Source organism: Panulirus ornatus, chromosome 68 (assembly GCF_036320965.1).
Source record: "Panulirus ornatus isolate Po-2019 chromosome 68, ASM3632096v1, whole genome shotgun sequence".
Lineage (NCBI taxonomy): Eukaryota > Metazoa > Arthropoda > Malacostraca > Decapoda > Palinuridae > Panulirus > Panulirus ornatus.
The window spans coordinates 2236097-2254236 of NC_092291.1; the positions used below are offsets into that span (position 1 = coordinate 2236097).

The 18140-nt window shown below is 40.4% G+C and overlaps 1 protein-coding gene across 9 annotated transcripts in view; it reads right to left on the minus strand.

Moving 5' to 3' along the window:
- LOC139747272 (DNA topoisomerase 2-binding protein 1-like) overlaps window positions 1–18140 on the minus strand; it is a 688948-nt gene that overhangs the window by 140387 nt on the left and 530421 nt on the right. For 8 of the 9 annotated variants that reach the window (XM_071659369.1, XM_071659371.1, XM_071659376.1 and 5 more), the window contains exon 15: window positions 11477–11827. The exons of the other annotated variant lie outside the window; for it this stretch is intronic. In XM_071659369.1, the coding sequence (XP_071515470.1) occupies window positions 11477–11827 (351 nt within the window). The remainder of the gene's footprint in view (window positions 1–11476; window positions 11828–18140) is intronic. 9 annotated transcript variants of the gene reach the window in all.

An 18140-nucleotide genomic window follows, 5' to 3' on the forward strand; every position in this document is an offset into this window, starting at 1 on the left:
AAGAGCAGTGCGGTTTCAGAAGTGGTAGAGGATGTGTGGATCAGGTGTTTGCTTTGAAGAATGTATGTGAGAAATACTTAGAAAAGCAAATGGATTTGTATGTAGCATTTATGGATCTGGAGAAGGCATATGATAGAGTTGATAGAGATGCTCTGTGGAAGGTATTAAGAATATATGGTGTGGGAGGCAAGTTGTTAGAAGCAGTGAAAAGTTTTTATCGAGGATGTAAGGCATGTGTACGTGTAGGAAGAGAGGAAAGTGATTGGTTCTCAGTGAATGTAGGTTTGCGGCAGGGGTGTGTGATGTCTCCATGGTTGTTTAATTTGTTTATGGATGGGGTTGTTAGGGAGGTAAATGCAAGAGTCCTGGAAAGAGGGGCAAGTATGAAGTCTGTTGGGGATGAGAGAGCTTGGGAAGTGAGTCAGTTGTTGTTCGCTGATGATACAGCACTGGTGGCTGATTCATGTGAGAAACTGCAGAAGCTGGTGACTGAGTTTGGTAAAGTGTGTGGAAGAAGAAAGTTAAGAGTAAATGGGAATAAGAGCAAGGTTATTAGGTACAGTAGGGGTGAGGGTCAAGTCAATTGGGAGGTGAGTTTGAATGGAGAAAAACTGGAGGAAGTGAAGTGTTTTAGATATCTGGGAGTGGATCTGGCAGCGGATGGAACCATGGAAGCGGAAGTGGATCATAGGGTGGGGGAGGGGGCGAAAATTTTGGGAGCCTTGAAAAATGTGTGGAAGTCGAGAACATTATCTCGGAAAGCAAAAATGGGTATGTTTGAAGGAATAGTGGTTCCAACAATGTTGTATGGTTGCGAGGCGTGGGCTATGGATAGAGATGTGCGCAGGAGGATGGATGTGCTGGAAATGAGATGTTTGAGGACAATGTGTGGTGTGAGGTGGTTTGATCGAGTAAGTAACGTAAGGGTAAGAGAGATGTGTGGAAATAAAAAGAGCGTGGTTGAGAGAGCAGAAGAGGGTGTTTTGAAATGGTTTGGGCACATGGAGAGAATGAGTGAGGAAAGATTGACCAAGAGGATATATGTGTCGGAGGTGGAGGGAACGAGGAGAAGAGGGAGACCAAATTGGAGGTGGAAAGATGGAGTGAAAAAGATTTTGTGTGGTCGGGGCCTGAACATGCAGGAGGGTGAAAGGAGGGCAAGGAATAGAGTGAATTGGAGCCATGTGGTATACAGGGGTTGACGTGCTGTCAGTGGATTGAATCAAGGCATGTGAAGCGTCTGGGGTAAACCATGGAAAGCTGTGTAGGTATGTATATTTGCGTGTGTGGACGTGTGTATGTACATGTGTATGGGGGGGGGGGGTTGGGCCATTTCTTTCGTCTGTTTCCTTGCGCTACCTCGCAAACGCGGGAGACAGCGACAAAGTATAAAAAAAAAAAAAAAAAAAAAATATATATATATATATATATATATATATATATATATAATATAAATATATATATATATATATATATATCTTTTCTTTTAAACTATTCGCCATTTCCCGCGTTAGCGAGGTAGCATTAAGAACAGAGGACTGGGCCTTTGAGGGAATACCCTCACCTGGCCCAATGCTCTGTTCCTTCTTTTGGAAAAAAAAAAAAAAAAAAAAAAAAAAAAAAGAGAGGGGAGGATTTCCAGCCCCCCACTCCCTCCCCTTTTAGTCGCCTTCTACGACACGCAGGGAATACGTGGGAAGTATTCTTAATCCCCTATCCCCAGGGATATATATATATATATATATATATATATATATATATATATATATATATATATATATATATATATATATTTTTTTTTTTCTTTTTGCTTTGTCGCTGTCTCCCGCGTTTGCGAGGTAGCGCAAGGAAACAGATGAAAGAAATGGCCCAACCCACCCCCATACACATGTATATACATACGTCCACACACGCAAATATACATACCTACACAGCTTTCCATGGTTTACCCCAGACGCTTCACATGCCTTGATTCAATCCACTAACAGCACGTCAACCCCGGTATACCACATCGCTCCAATTCACTCTATTCCTTGCCCTCCTTTCACCCTCCTGCATGTTCAGGCCCCGATCACACAAAATCTTTTTCACTCCATCTTTCCACCTCCAATTTGGTCTCCCTCTTCTCCTCATTCCCTCCACCTCCGACACATATATCCTCTTGGTCAATCTTTCCTCACTCATTCTCTCCATGTGCCCAAACCATTTCAAAACACCCTCTTCTGCTCTCTCAACCATGCTCTTTTTATTTCCACACATCTCTCTTACCCTTACGTTACTTACTCGATCAAACCACCTCACAACACACATTGTCCTCAAACATCTCATTTCCAGCACATCCATCCTCCTGCGCACAACTCTATCCATAGCCCACGCCTCGCAACCATACAACATTGTTGGAACCACTATTCCTTCAAACATACCCATTTTTGCTTTCCGAGATAATGTTCTCGACTTCCACACATTCTTCAAGGCTCCCAGAATTTTCGCCCCCTCCCCTACCCTATGATCCACTTCCGCTTCCATGGTTCCATCCGCTGCCAGATCCACTCCCAGATATCTAAAACACTTCACTTCCTCCAGTTTTTCTCCATTCAAACTCACCTCCCAATTGACTTGACACTCAACCCTACTGTACCTAATAACCTTGCTCTTATTCACATTTACTCTTAACTTTCTTCTTTCACACACTTTACCAAACTCAGAGGTATAAGTTTGTTGAGTATTCCTGGTAAATTATATGGGAGGATATTGATTGAGAGGGTGAAGGCATGTACAGAGCATCAGATTGGGGAAGAGCAGTGTGGCTTCAGAAGTGGTAGAGGATGTGTGGACCAGGTGTTTGCTTTGAAGAATGTATGTGAGAAATACTTAGAAAAGCAAATGGATTTGTATGTAGCATTTATGGATCTGGAGAAGGCATATGATAGAGTTGATAGAGATGCTCTGTGGAAGGTATTAAGAATATATGGTGTGGGAGGCAAGTTGTTAGAAGCAGTGAAAAGTTTTTATCGAGGATGTAAGGCATGTGTACGTGTAGGAAGAGAGGAAAGTGATTGGTTCTCAGTGAATGTAGGTTTGCGGCAGGGGTGTGTGATGTCTCCATGGTTGTTTAATTTGTTTATGGATGGGGTGGTTAGGGAGGTGAATGCAAGAGTTCTGGAAAGAGGGGCAAGTATGAAGTCTGTTGGGGATGAGAGAGCTTGGGAAGTGAGTCAGTTGTTGTTCGCTGATGATACAGCGCTGGTGGCTGATTCATGTGAGAAACTGCAGAAGCTGGTGACTGAGTTTGGATATATCCCTGGGGATAGGGGAGAAAGAATACTTCCCACGTATTCCCTGCGTGTCGTAGAAGGCGACTAAAAGGGGAGGGAGCGGGGGGCTGGAAATCCTCCCCTCTCGTTTTTTTTTTTTAATTTTCCAAAAGAAGGAACAGAGAATTCGGCCAGGTGAGGGTATTCCCTCAAAGGCCCAGTCCTCTGTTCTTAATGCTACCTCGCTAATGCGGGAAATGGCGAATAGTTTGAAAGAAAGAAAAAAAAAAAATTATATATATATATATATATATATATATATATATATATATATATATATATATATATATATATATATATATATATATATATATATATATTCCAAAAAAGGCCCAGTCCTCTGTTCCTAACGCTACCTCGCTAACGCGGGAAATGGCGAATAGTTTAAAAGAAATATATATATATATATATATATATATATATATATATATATATATATTTTTTTTTTTCTTTTTTTCATACTATTCGCCATTTCCCGCATTAGCGAGGTAGCGCTAAGAACAGAGGACTGGGCCTTTGAGGGAATATCCTCACCTGGCCCCCTTCTCTGTTCCTTCTTTTGGGGAAAAAAAAAAATAAAAAAAAAAAAAAAAACGAGAGGGGAGGATTTCCAGCCCCCCGCTCCCTTATATATATATATATATATATATATATCCAAACTCAGTCACCAGCTTGTGCGCAGGAGGATGGATGTGCTGGAAATGAGATGTTTGAGGACAATGTGTGGTGTGAGGTGGTTTGATCGAGTGAGTAACTTAAGGGTAAGAGAGATGTGTGGAAATAAAAAGAGCGTGGTTGAGAGAGCAGAAGAGGGTGTTTTGAAGTGGTTTGGGCACATGGAGAGGATGAGTGAGGAAAGATTGACCAAGAGGATATATGTGTCAGAGGTGGAGGGAGCAAGGAGAAGAGGGAGACCAAATTGGAGGTGGAAAGATGGAGTGAAAAAGATTTTGTGTGATCGGGGCCTGAACATGCAGGAGGGTGAAAGGAGGGCAAGGAATAGAGTGAATTGGAGCGATGTGGTATACCGGGGTTGACGTGCTGTCAGTGGATTGAATCAAGGCATGTGAAGCGTCTGGGGTAAACCATGGAAAGCTGTGTAGGTATGTATATTTGCGTGTGTGGACGTGTGTATGTACATGTGTATGGGGGGGGTTGGGCCATTTCTTTCGTCTGTTTCCTTGCGCTACCTCGCAAACGCGGGAGACAGCGACAAAGTAAAAAAAAAAAAAAAAAAAAAAAAAAATAAATAAATAAATATATATATATATATATATGGTAAAAAGCCACGGTGACATCACACAGCTCTGTCTTACACCTACATATATCAAAAAACTTTCACTTAGCTCTCCATCTACTCATACACATATTTGCTCCTCTATAGAAGGCTTTAACACCATCCAACAGTTGTCCCCCTATACCATATATCCTTAACACATTTATAAAGCATTCCACTCATCTATTTCATACGTTTTCTCCAGATCCATAAAAGCTGCATACAACTTCTTAACTTTCTCTAAATACTTTTCCACAATCATCTTTGCTACAAAAACCTGATCCACACATTGCCTACCTTTCCCAAAACCCCCTTGCTCTTCACTTATTCTGCATTCAGTCACTTTCACCACTCTGTCAATTAACATCACTTATTCTGCATTCAGTCACTTTCACCACTCTGTCAATTAACAGTCTTACATAAACTTTTCCTGGTGTACTTAACAGACTTATTCCTTTATAACTGCTATGTACATCCTTAGCACTCTTTCTTTTGAATAAAGGAACAATAATAGCTTTCACCCAATCCTCAGGCACAACATTCTGTTTCCATGCTAAATTACATATAAGATGCATCCACCCTATCACACTTTCTCCTCCATACTTCAGCACTTCAGCCATACCATCCACTCCAGGTGCCTTTCCTACCTTCAACCTCATGATTGTCCTTTTTACCTCCCTTTTTGACATAAGCCCTTGCACTTATATCCTCTTCCTTCCATCCTCCATACCCATAAATGTAACAACTACTGCCTCCCCTTCTCCCTCATTCACCAGTTCTTCAGAATACTATTTCCATCTTCTTTTCACTTCCTCCTTTTGATTCAGCATCTCCCCTTCCTTACTTCTCACATTATCATTTCTACTCTTACATCCACCTCTTTCCTTTTTCACCTTCCAGTATAGTTTCATATTATCCTAAACCTTTTCACTTAACCTCCTTCCAAAATCTTCATCTACTCTTTCTTTGCTTTCCTCTGTCAGCTTCTTAACATCCTGTTTACATATTTTGTATTCTTCTCTCCTCCTTTGCTGAACTTCCACTGGTACATTTCTAACTAACCAATCAACAATGCAGTCAGCCCCTTTCTTAATAAATTTAACTGTAATACTATCCACTCCAGCCACCATGCTGCAGTTCATCTTAAGTAAGGCTTTCAACACTTCATCCCTCTTTATCAAACTCCTATTATTCTCCCTAAAGTTTACTCAACACCCCAACTCTCATTTGCACTCTTTCTCAACCCCTGTACCTTGCTCTTGACCTCTTGCTGCCTCCTCTTATAGAACCCTAAATCATTTGCACCCCTTCCCTGTAAGTATTGTCCAAACACACCCTTTTCTCTTTTACTAGCAACTTTACTCCATCTCACCAATCACTTCCCTTTCTAATCTACCCAACTACCACCTTCTTACATGTCATAAGCATCTCCTGCACATGCCAGCAGTGCTTTCCTAAATACCTCCTACATTCCTTATCCACTACCCTTGCTTCATTTACTTTCACCTTTTGTCAATATACACTGTCTCTCCTGCTTTCTTCACAAAAGTCTCTTTTCTAAGCTCACTTACTTTCATCACTCTCTTCTCAATGATAGTGTTTCCTCTTTTCCAAAAAGACATCCCACCAGCTGCCCCTCTCAGCACATTTACATCCAAAAGTCTCTCTTTTACATGCCTATCAATCAATACATAATCCAATAATGCCCAATGACCATCTTTCCTACTCCTATATGTATACTTGTGTATGTTCCTCTTTCAAACTATGTCTTCCCAATTACCTGTCCTTTTCAGATGGTGTATGCCAATTGGGAGAGTGGCTTTTCAGTTCTTGTAAAGTCACAACAAAGTGCTTATGTTTTGTTAATGTCATGTTTGGTAGAGGAAGAGGAATCTGTGACTTACAAAGTGCTTATGTTTTGTCATGTCATGTTTGGTAGAGGAAGAGGAATCTGTGACTTTACTCTCCTGACTTGTATATCAGGGATAAGTTTCTATGTCTACTTGGAGATGATGGCTAGTTATGGCATGATTTGAGTAGGATAAATCAAGTGCTGTGGCTAAAAACTAACTGATAAGCAATTCTAAGTGAGACTGCATTGGAAGTATTTTTGTTTTGCTGTGCAGAAACTAAATGTTTATAGTTACTAATCAGTCAGTAAATGTTCTGAGAGCTTTGTTTTGTGTGGTCTGCAGTTGTTTTCATATTTGGTTTAAACTTGGAGGATGAGCAAGCAGGTGAGTCACTGTTCAGTATGCAGCGTATGAAAAGTTTGTAAAAGAAACTAAGAGATTCTTTTCCTTGTCCATAACTAGTGTTGGCAAGTGTTATGAGAGTGTTTAGTTTGTTTATGGTCTTTCTACTGATGTTTGTGATGTAGGGAGTAAAAGTTGAGTGTGTCAAAAGAGACATTCGGAATAGCTGGAGTTTTCTTGAAAGGTTATGCCTAACCATTCAGGGTGATGGGAAATGCAGGTTAGATTCACATCTACGTGGGTTAAGAGAGTGACAGTGGATTTCTGTGGTGATGCAGACATATTCTTTTGAGCATGCCAGTGTTCTAACTGTGTGATATTTGTAGTATGTTTATTACTGCTTGGATCATGTCTTGGTGTTATAATGCAACTATATGGTCACCTGTGTATGACAGGACATCCACACAGCAGTGTGTTGTCAATAATGGAATATCATGCAGGAAAAGATTCCTGAAGAAAGAACTGCTCCCTACGGGACCCCACATTAGAGTTTCAGGGTTTACAAGGTGATGCCATTGTGGGTAACTTTAGTTTGATGGCTAGCCTCGAAGCTGGTATTACCATACTCCACCTGTATGTGACTATCCCCTTCATTATGGTTGCACTGTTATTAGTGGACAAAAAAAGAGTATAATCTGACTAAGGAAAATTTCGGTCCAAAGCAGTTCATCATGTTCCCATTATTAAGGAGAGTGCTGCCTTAAAGCGGCACCAGCCACATAAAAGGGGTTGTGCAGTTAATCAATTACATATAATGTGACTAATCAAACAGCCCTCAAAACCCTTTTATGGGGCAAAATTAGGGGATAACTAACATGTTTCACTACAACTCTGACTTGCTTAGTTGGCTTTGTTTGCTGTAGCTCATAAGTAATGTCTTTTTATTTAGTTCAGACTATAATCATCTTATTTATTTATTTATTTATTTTGCTTTGTCGCTGTCTCCCGCATTTGCGAGGTAGCGCAAGGAAACAGACGAAAGAAATGGCCCAACCTACCCCCATACACATGTATATACATACACGTCCACACACACAAATGTACATACCTATACATCTCAATGTACACATATACATACACACACAGACACATACATATATATATATACCCATGCACACAATTCACACTGTCTGCCTTTATTCATTCCCATCGCCACCTTGCCACACATAGAAATACCATCCCCCTCCCCCCTCATGTGTGCGAGGTAGCGCTAGGAAAAGACAACAAAAGCCCCATTCGTTCACACTCAGTCTCTAGCTGTCATGCAATAATGCCCGAAACCACAGCTCCCTTTCCACATCTAGGCCCCACACAACTTTCCATGGTTTACCCCAGACGCTTCACATGCCCTGATTCAATCCACTGACAGCACGTCAACTCCGGTATACCACATCGATCAAATTCACTCTATTCCTTGCCCGCCTTTCACCCTCCTGTATGTTCAGGCCCCGATCACTCAAAATCTTTTTCACTCCATCTTTCCACCTCCAATTTGGTCTCCCACTTCTCCTCGTTCCCTCCACCTCTGACACATATATCCTCTTGGTCAATCTTTCCTCACTCATTCTCTCCATGTGCCCAAACCATTTCAAAACACCCTCTTCTGCTCTCTCAACCACGCTCTTTTTATTTCTACACATCTCTCTTACCCTTACATTACTTACTCGATCAAACCACCTCACACCACACATTGTCCTCAAACATCTCATTTCCAGCACATCCACCCTCCTGCGCACAACTCTATCCACAGCCCATGCCTCGCAACCATACAACATTGTTGGAACCACTATTCCTTCAAACATACCCATTTTTGCTTTCCGAGATAATGTTCTCGACTTCCTCACATTCTTCAAGGCTCCCAGGATTTTCGCCCCCTCCCCCACCCTATGATTCACTTCCACTTCCATGGTTCCATCCGCTGCCAGATCCGCTCCCAGATATCTAAAACACTTTACCTCCTCCAGTTTTTCTCCATTCAAACTTACCTCCCAATTGACTTGACCCTCAACCCTACTGTACCTAATAACCTTGCTCTTATTCACATTTACTCTAACTTTCTTCTTTCACACACTTTACCAAACTCAGTCACCAGCTTCTGCAGTTTCTCACATGAATCAGCCACCAGCACTATATCATCAGTGAACAACAACTGACTCACTTCCCAAGTTCTCTCATCCACAACAGACTTCATACTTGCCCCTCTTTCCAAAACTCTTGCATTCACCTCCCTAACAACCCCATCCATAAACAAATTAAACAACCATGGAGACATCACACACCCCTGCCGCAAACCTACATTCACTGAGAACCAATCACTTTCCTCTCTTCCTACACGTACACATGCCTTACATCCTCGATAAAAACTTTTCACTGCTTCTAACAACTTGCCTCCCACACCATATATTCTTAATACCTTCCACAGAGCATCTCTATCAACTCTATCATATGCCTTCTCCAGATCCATAAATGCTACATACAAATCCATTTGCTTTTCTAAGTATTTCTCACATACATTCTCCAAAGCAAACACCTGATCCACACATCCTCTACCACGTCTGAAACCACACTGCTCTTCCCTAATCTGATGCTCTGTACATGCCTTCACCCTCTCAATCAATACCCTCCCATATAATTTACCAGGAATACTCAACAAACTTATACCTCTGTAATTTGAGCACTCACTCTTATCCCCTTTGCCTTTGTACAATGGCACTATGCAAGCATTCCGCCAATCCTCAGGCACCTCACCATGAGTCATACATACATTAAATAACCTTACCAACCAGTCAACAATACAGTCACCCCCTTCTTTAATAAATTCCACTGCAATACCATCCAAACCTGCTGCCTTGCCGGCTTTCATCTTCCGCAAAGCTTTTACTACCTCTTCTCTGTTTACCAAATCATTTTCCCTAACCCTCTCACTTTGCACACCACCTCAACCAAAACACTCTATATCTGCCACTCTATCATCAAACACATTCAACAAACCTTCAAAATACTCACTCCATCTCCTTCTCACATCACCACTACTTGTTATCACCTCCCCATTAACCTCCTTCACTGAAGTTCCCATTTGCTCCCTTGTCTTACGCACTTTATTTACCTCCTTCCAGAACATCTTTTTATTCTTCCTAAAATTTAATGATGCTCTCTCACCCCAACTCTCATTTGCCCTCTTTTTCACCTCTTGCACCTTTCTCTTGACCTCCTGTCTCTTTCTTTTATACATCTCCCACTCAATTGCATTTTTTCCCTGCAAAAATCGTCCAAATGCCTCTCTCTTCTCTTTCACTAATAATCTTACTTCTTCATCCCACCACTCACTACCCTTTCTAATCAACCCACCTCCCACGCTTCTCATGCCACAAGCATCTTTTGCGCACTCCATCACTGATTCCCTAAATACATCCCATTCCTCTCCCACTCCCCTTACTTCCATTGTTCTCACCTTTTTCCATTCTGTACTCAGTCTCTCCTTGTACTTCCTCACACAAGTCTCCTTCCCAAGCTCACTTACTCTTACCACCCTCTTCACCCCAACATTCACTCTTCTCTTCTGAAAACCCATACAAATCTTCACCTTAGCCTCCACAAGATAATGATCAGACATCCCTCCAGTTGCACCTCTCAGCACATTAACATCCAAAAGTCTCTGTTTCGTGCGTCTATCAATTAACACGTAAACCAATAACGCTCTCTGGCCATCTATACTACTTACATACATATACTTATGTATATCTCGCTTTTTAAACCAGGTATTCCCAATCACCAGTCCTTTTTCAGCACATAAATCTACAAGCTCTTCACCATTTCTATTTACAACACTGAACACCCCATGTATACCAATTATTCCCTCAACTGCCACATTACTCACCTTTGCATTCAAATCACCCATCACAATAACCCGATCTTGTGCATCAAAACCACTAACACACTCATTCAGCGGCTCCCAAAACACTTGCCTCTCATGATCTTTCTTTGATCTGATCTTTTCATGCCCAGGTGCATATGCACCAATAATAACCCATCTCTCTCCATCAACTTTCAGTTTTACCCATATCAATCGAGAATTTACTTTCTTACATTCTATCACATACTCCCACAACTCCTGTTTCAGGAGTACTGCTACTCCTTCCCTTGCTCTTGTCCTCTCACTAACCCCTGACTTTACTCCCAAGACATTCCCAAACCACTCTTCCCCTTTACCCTTGAGCTTCGTTTCACTCAGAGCCAAAACATCCAGGTTCCTTTCCTCAAACATACTACCTATCTCTCCTTTTTTCACATCTTGGTTACATCCTTACACATTTAGACACCCAATCTGAGTCTACGAGGAGGATGAGCACTCCCCGCATGACTCCTTCTGTTTCCCATTTTTAGAAAGTTAAAATACAAGGAGGGGAGGATATCTGGCCCCCCGCTCCCGTCCCCTCTAGTTGCCTTCTACAACACGTGAGGAATGCATCTTATATGCAACAAACACATCTAGTAGGACAAGTTAGTCTGAAATTTCTTTGGGCCTAAACCTGAGAAGGGCAAATTGCTCCATGAGTTTGTATACCATGGACATATCTGTTATCAATATGTCTAATTATATAAGAAAAATTTACTTAAATTACCATACATACCTTAACAAAATATCCTGCTTTTATTGAATCATCTAAGAAAGAGTCAAAAAGCATCCACTTCCCAGATGCTATTGCTGCCAAATGTCTTTCTGAACGAGATGGTTTTGCCGTGATTACATGAGTAGTAAGAGGATCAAAATTTTGAGCTGTGCTAACTGTTCCCTCTAACTCCTCAACAATCTTTATATATCTACTCTTGTCATCTTCCATCATACCAAGGAGCATTATGACATAAGGAGTTTTTCTTTTTGGTGAATGGTCTGTAGTCTTCCTCAAAGAAGCAGGTTTCTCCATAACAGTCTTTTCTGGTTCTGGCGTGTTTTTTTTCATTTTGGTTTCCTCTGCCAACAACTGATGAAAGAATGACAACGTTAAGTTCCTTAAATTCACATTTTCAATTGTGTATTAAATATCCTTATAACTAATCATACTCCCATTTACATGGGGTACATCAGCAGCATGAAGGCTCTCAGTTCACCTACACATATCCTCATCTAATGATGAATGTGCTTATGTGATTAAAGGCTTTCACATACACACCACTTAATTTTCATGTTTACACACTATATTGAATTGTCAAGCAAGACTAACATCACTATTCAGTGCAAGTACATAATCTAAAGGATTTGAAATAATTCCTCAAGAATCCTTTTACGAAATTCCTTTACCACTAAACAACTTACATATTGCATCTGTCAATCTCTTTCAAGCTATAAATCCCTTTGTAACTTAATTCATACTACCACAGGTGTTAACCAAAACATTTTGTACCACATTTTCCTGACTGGCTAAACATTTTTAATAGGCTTTCATCTATGAGTCTTTCTGATTATTTTCTACATCATATTTCTGTCATAATTTCATTACATACTCTATTAACCTAATTCTAAGGTACTATATGCATATCTTTCTCTCTTAGTTCACATATCTTTATCATACCTTTGTTTTTATTCCGTGTTCCCAAATTCCAACTACACTACTCATATCATTCATTTTCTTCTTACCATTTTCATATCTAGATCAAAAGCTAAGTTTTCATATGAAGATAAAACCACCCTATTTTCAAGATTATGCACAATATTGATTTGTCAAGCAAGATAACATGACAATTCAAACCCTGCACTGCAAGTACATAATCTCCATAACATAATATGGAACACTTATTTGGTCATGCAGTACAATGCACACTGAAATTCTCTCCATTTACCATAGCTTTCAGAGCAACTTCCAATCATCTCTGCATTCCATTCATTATCCTCAGTGACCAATCCAAAATATTAACAACATCTAATTCTTCATTCAGTCTGATACTAAACTGTATGTTCAAATCTTTCAAAACAGGGAAATTTATTCTAGCTTAATGATGGTGAAATAACTGCATTGAATATCCCAGCTGTAAACACAATAAACACTGTGATTCCTAGAACACCTTAAATCAAGTAAACAAAATTCATTAAACTCTCAAAAAGAGTAGAAGAAATAAGGAAATGTCTAACAAATCCTAAACCATCACTACTATTGTCTGAAGACTAACTCTACAGAATGGAAGAAAAAAAGAGCATAATACTAAATGGGTGTAGATTTAAACATAAATCAGTGAATAATGAATCACCAGATGAAAGAAAGCAGTTTGCATATAAAGCATCTATATGAGAATTTTCAACCTAGTAAAAGTATATCAGTGTCAACAGGAGATAATAACAGCCCTGACCTCCTTTTTATGAACCACATGGCACTTCACAAACAGAAAGAAAACAAGTACAGCATATCAGAAAATAACAAAAAAAAAATCAAAAGAGAATACTAAGCTGTTTGAGTGGGAGGTGAATTAGAGTAAAAGAAGCATATGTGTAAGGAGTGAAGTTATATCAGACACATATGGCATAAGCCAGTCACAAAGGATGAAAATTGTCACTGACAGGAAAAACTGAGTGGGTATGATGTGAGAATTTTGTTTACTGGTACATTAAGAAAAGAGGTCAGGGAAGAAAGAAACAGCTAAGCAGGAAAGACATGGAAAGCTAAGGGAATACATGCAGTGATGATTAAGATGCAGAAGATTGGAAGTAAGAATTATAAGTCTCCTCTGGGAGGCCTGGTTGTGGATAGTGGGCTCTTGTTTTGATGCATTGTACATGACGGCTAGACAGTGGATGCAAGTGAATGAGGCCATTTGTTTGTCTGTTCTTGGACCTCTCTTGCTAACATGAGAAAAGGCCAAGAAGTATGAATTTAAAAAGTTTCCTCAGTATAGTTGAGAAGCAGTATGGTACGAAAGTAACTGATCATTCTATATCATTCAGTGAGCCCTTTTACAGCAAGAAACATGATCAAGATATAGGAGAGGAAAATGGTGTGTGGCTTAGATTTTTGTGCTTAGACCAGTGGTAAAGGTGAAGAGAATGAGGTGGTGTAAGCAGCAACTGTAGATCTAGAAAAGGCAACTGACAAAGATTAGGAAAGAATGCTGGGAAATTTTGACTATAGTGCACATGGAAGAATTATGAATGCTGTCATGAGCTTTTAAATGGATGCAGTACATGTGTGGGAATAAGTGGTGGTAGAAGAGTGATTTGAAATAAATATTGGAAAGCATCAAGGTAATGGGATGGCACCATATTTAGTGTCTTTGTGGAAGGGAAACTGGGTGAGATGACAGAGAAGTGGGGTGACTGCAGCATGATAGTTAACAAAGGAGAAACATAATACAGATTACCACCATTGTTACAAATATGATATGATGTTAGGGCAAATCAGATAATAAGTAAAAGTAAGCTACTAGTTTTTAAAAAGAAATGGGAGGTCATTTTGTAAGATCAGCTTGGATGATGAGGAACTGGAAATTGTGGATGAGTTTATATATTTGGAAGTAAAGTTTAGCGAGTATGCTAGAGAAAAAACCTGAAGTCAAACGTAGTTATGAAAGACAGAAAAATTGCTTGTGTACCAAAAGCTTTAGTGAATGAAAAAAAGACAAGAATTTTGTATGAAAGAGTCTTTCTCTTTATGCTGGAATCTGAAAGTGATACATACATAAGTCAAGATAGATCAAAATAACAGCAGCAGATATGGAATTTGCATATCAAAGTTGGAATCAGGTAGACAGAATGAATAATCTTTTTTTTTTCATTTTTTTTGCTTTGTCGCTGTCTCCCGCGTTTGCGAGGTAGCGCAAGGAAACAGACGAAAGAAATGGCCCAACCCAACCCCATACACATGTATATACATACGTCCACACACGCAAAATATACATACCTACACAGCTTTCCATGGTTTACCCCAGACGCTTCACATGCCCTGATTCAATCCACTGACAGCACGTCAACCCCGGTATACCACATCGCTCCAATTCACTCTATTCCTTGCCCTCCTTTCACCCTCCTGCATGTTCAGGCCCCGATCACACAAAATCTTTTTCACTCCATCTTTCCACCTCCAATTTGGTCTCCCTATCCTCCTCGTTCCCTCCACCTCCGACACATACATCCTCTTGGTCAATCTTTCCTCGCTCATTCTCTCCATGTGCCCAAACCATTTCAAAACACCCTCTTCTGCTCTCTTAACCACGCTCTTTTTATTTCCACACATCTCTCTTACCCTTACGTTACTTACCCGGTCAAACCACCTCACACCACATATTGTCCTCAAACATCTCATTTCCAGCACATCCATCCTCCTGCGCACAACTCTATCCATAGCCCACGCCTCGCAACCATACAACATTGTTGGAACCACTATTCCTTCAAACATACTCATTTTTGCTTTCCGAGATAATGTTCTCGACTTCCACACATTCTTCAAGGCTCCCAGAATTTTCGCCCCCTCCCCCACCCTATGATCCACTTCCGCTTCCATGGTTCCATCCGCTGCCAGATCCACTCCCAGATATCTAAAACACTTTACTTCCTCCAGTTTTTCTCCATTCAAACTCACCTCCCAATTGGCTTGACCCTCAACCCTACTGTACCTAATAACCTTGCTCTTATTCACATTTACTCTTAACTTTCTTCTTTCACACACTTTATCAAACTCAGTCACCAGCTTCTGCAGTTTCTCACATGAATCAGCCACCAGCGCTGTATCATCAGCGAACAACAACTGACTCACTTCCCAAGCTCTCTCATCCACAACAGACTTCATACTTGCCCCTCTTTCCAAAACTCTTGCATTTACCTCCCTAACAACCCCATCCATAAACAAATTAAACAACCATGGAGACATCACACACCCCTGCCGCAAACCTACATTCACTGAGAACCAATCACTTCCTCTCTTCCTACACGTACACATGCCTTACATCCTCGATAAAAACTTTTCACTGCTTCTAACAACTTGCCTCCCACACCATATATTCTTAATACCTTCCACAGAGCATCTCTATCAACTCTATCATATGCCTTCTCCAGATCCATAAATGCTACATACAAATCCATTTGCTTTTCTAAGTATTTCTCACATACATTCTTCAAAGCAAACACCTGATCCACACATCCTCTACCACTTCTGAAACCACACTGCACTTCCCCAATCTGATGCTCTGTACATGCTTTCACCCTCTCAATCAATACCCTCCCATATAATTTACCAGGAATACTCAACAAACTTATACCTCTGTAATTTGAGCACTCACTCTTATCCCCTTTGCCTTTGTACAATGGCACTATGCACGCATTCCGCCAATCCTCAGGCACCTCACCATGAGTCATACATACATTAAATAACCTTACCAACCAGTCAACAATACAGTCACCCCCTTTTTTAATAAATTCCACTGCAATACCATCCAAACCTGCTGCCTTGCCGGCTTTCATCTTCCGCAAAGCTTTTACTACCTCTTCTCTGTTTACCAAATCATTTTCCCTAACCCTCTCACTTTGCACACCACCTCGACCAAAACACCCTATATCTGCCACTCTATCATCAAACACATTCAACAAACCTTCAAAATACTCACTCCATCTCATTCTCACATCACCACTACTTGTTATCACCTCCCCATTTGCGCCCTTCACTGAAGTTCCCATTTGCTCCCTTGTCTTACGCACTTTATTTACCTCCTTCCAGAACATCTTTTTATTCTCCCTAAAATTTAATGATACTCTCTCACCCCAACTCTCATTTGCCCTTTTTTTCACCTCTTGCACCTTTCTCTTGACCTCCTGTCTCTTTCTTTTATACGTCTCCCACTCAACTGCATTTTTTCCCTGCAAAAATCGTCCAAATGCCTCTCTCTTCTCTTTCACTAATACTCTTACTTCTTCATCCCACCACTCACTACCCTTTCTAATCAACCCACCTCCCACTCTTCTCATGCCACAAGCATCTTTTGCGCAATCCATCACTGATTCCCTAAATACATCCCATTCCTCCCCCACTCCCCTTACTTCCATTGTTCTCACCTTTTTCCATTCTGTACTCAGTCTCTCCTGGTACTTCCTCACACAAGTCTCCTTCCCAAGCTCACTTACTCTCACCACCCTCTTCACCCCAACCTTCACTCTTTTCTTCTGAAAACCCATACAAATCTTCACCTTAGCCTCCACAAGATAATGATCAGACATCCCTCCAGTTGCACCTCTCAGCACATTAACATCCAAAAGTCTCTCTTTCGTGCGCCTGTCAATTAACACCTAATCCAATAACGCTCTCTGGCCATCTCTCCTACTTACATAAGTATACTTATGTATATCTCGCTTTTTAAACCAGGTATTCCCAATCATCAGTCCTTTTTCAGCACATAAATCTACAAGCTCTTCACCATTTCCATTTACAACACTGAACACCCCATGTATACCAATTATTCCCTCAACTGCCACATTACTCACCTTTGCATTCAAATCACCCATCACTATAACCCGGTCTCGTGCATCAAAACCACTAACACACTCGTTCAGCTGGTGTGAAGAAGTCAGTAGAAAGTTACATGGATTAAAGTCTTTTAGGATAGTATGGAAAAACAATGCACAGCTGATGATAGGCTGGTCACGAAGGTATATGGCAATACAGTATAAGGAAAGGGGAGAGGAAGATCAAGGAGGAGATGGATAGACAGAAAGATAATTGGTTATGAATATCTCAGATGATGTTTGAAGAAGAAACAGGAATGGGGACTGTGATCTCAAATGGCAAAAGTTTTGTGTATAAAGTGAAAAGCAAGAAGCACTTTTACATGTGCAAAAGTCTATTTCACATATACACATTGGGCACAGGTAAAGAATGTGTATGTGATGCTCATGAAGGAAGTACGTACCTAATATACCTCATTAAATACAGAAATGAGTTATGATAAACAAATGGACACACAGACAGAACAAAATATCATTTCAGAAGGAAATGGATAAGGATGAATAAGATACAGAAGAATGAAAGACTTATTCATCTATTTTGAAAAGATAAAGTGGAATGAGATCATTCACAAATATATACTGGACAAGTGGGTTGAAGATATAATTGGAAGGCATTGGATACTCACTGTAAATGAAAATGGGGAAGAGCTTCTTGAGTTGTGTTGAAAAAGGATTGGCAAATACAGACACTTGTGTTGAAATAGGGTGCATACACGAGTTTACATGGCTGGGTGGGACTGGGGTTCAATGGGCATTATTTGATGAAGTGTTGACTGGCAGAAATGCATGCAAAGAAGAGGTGTTTGTATGTGGTGAGC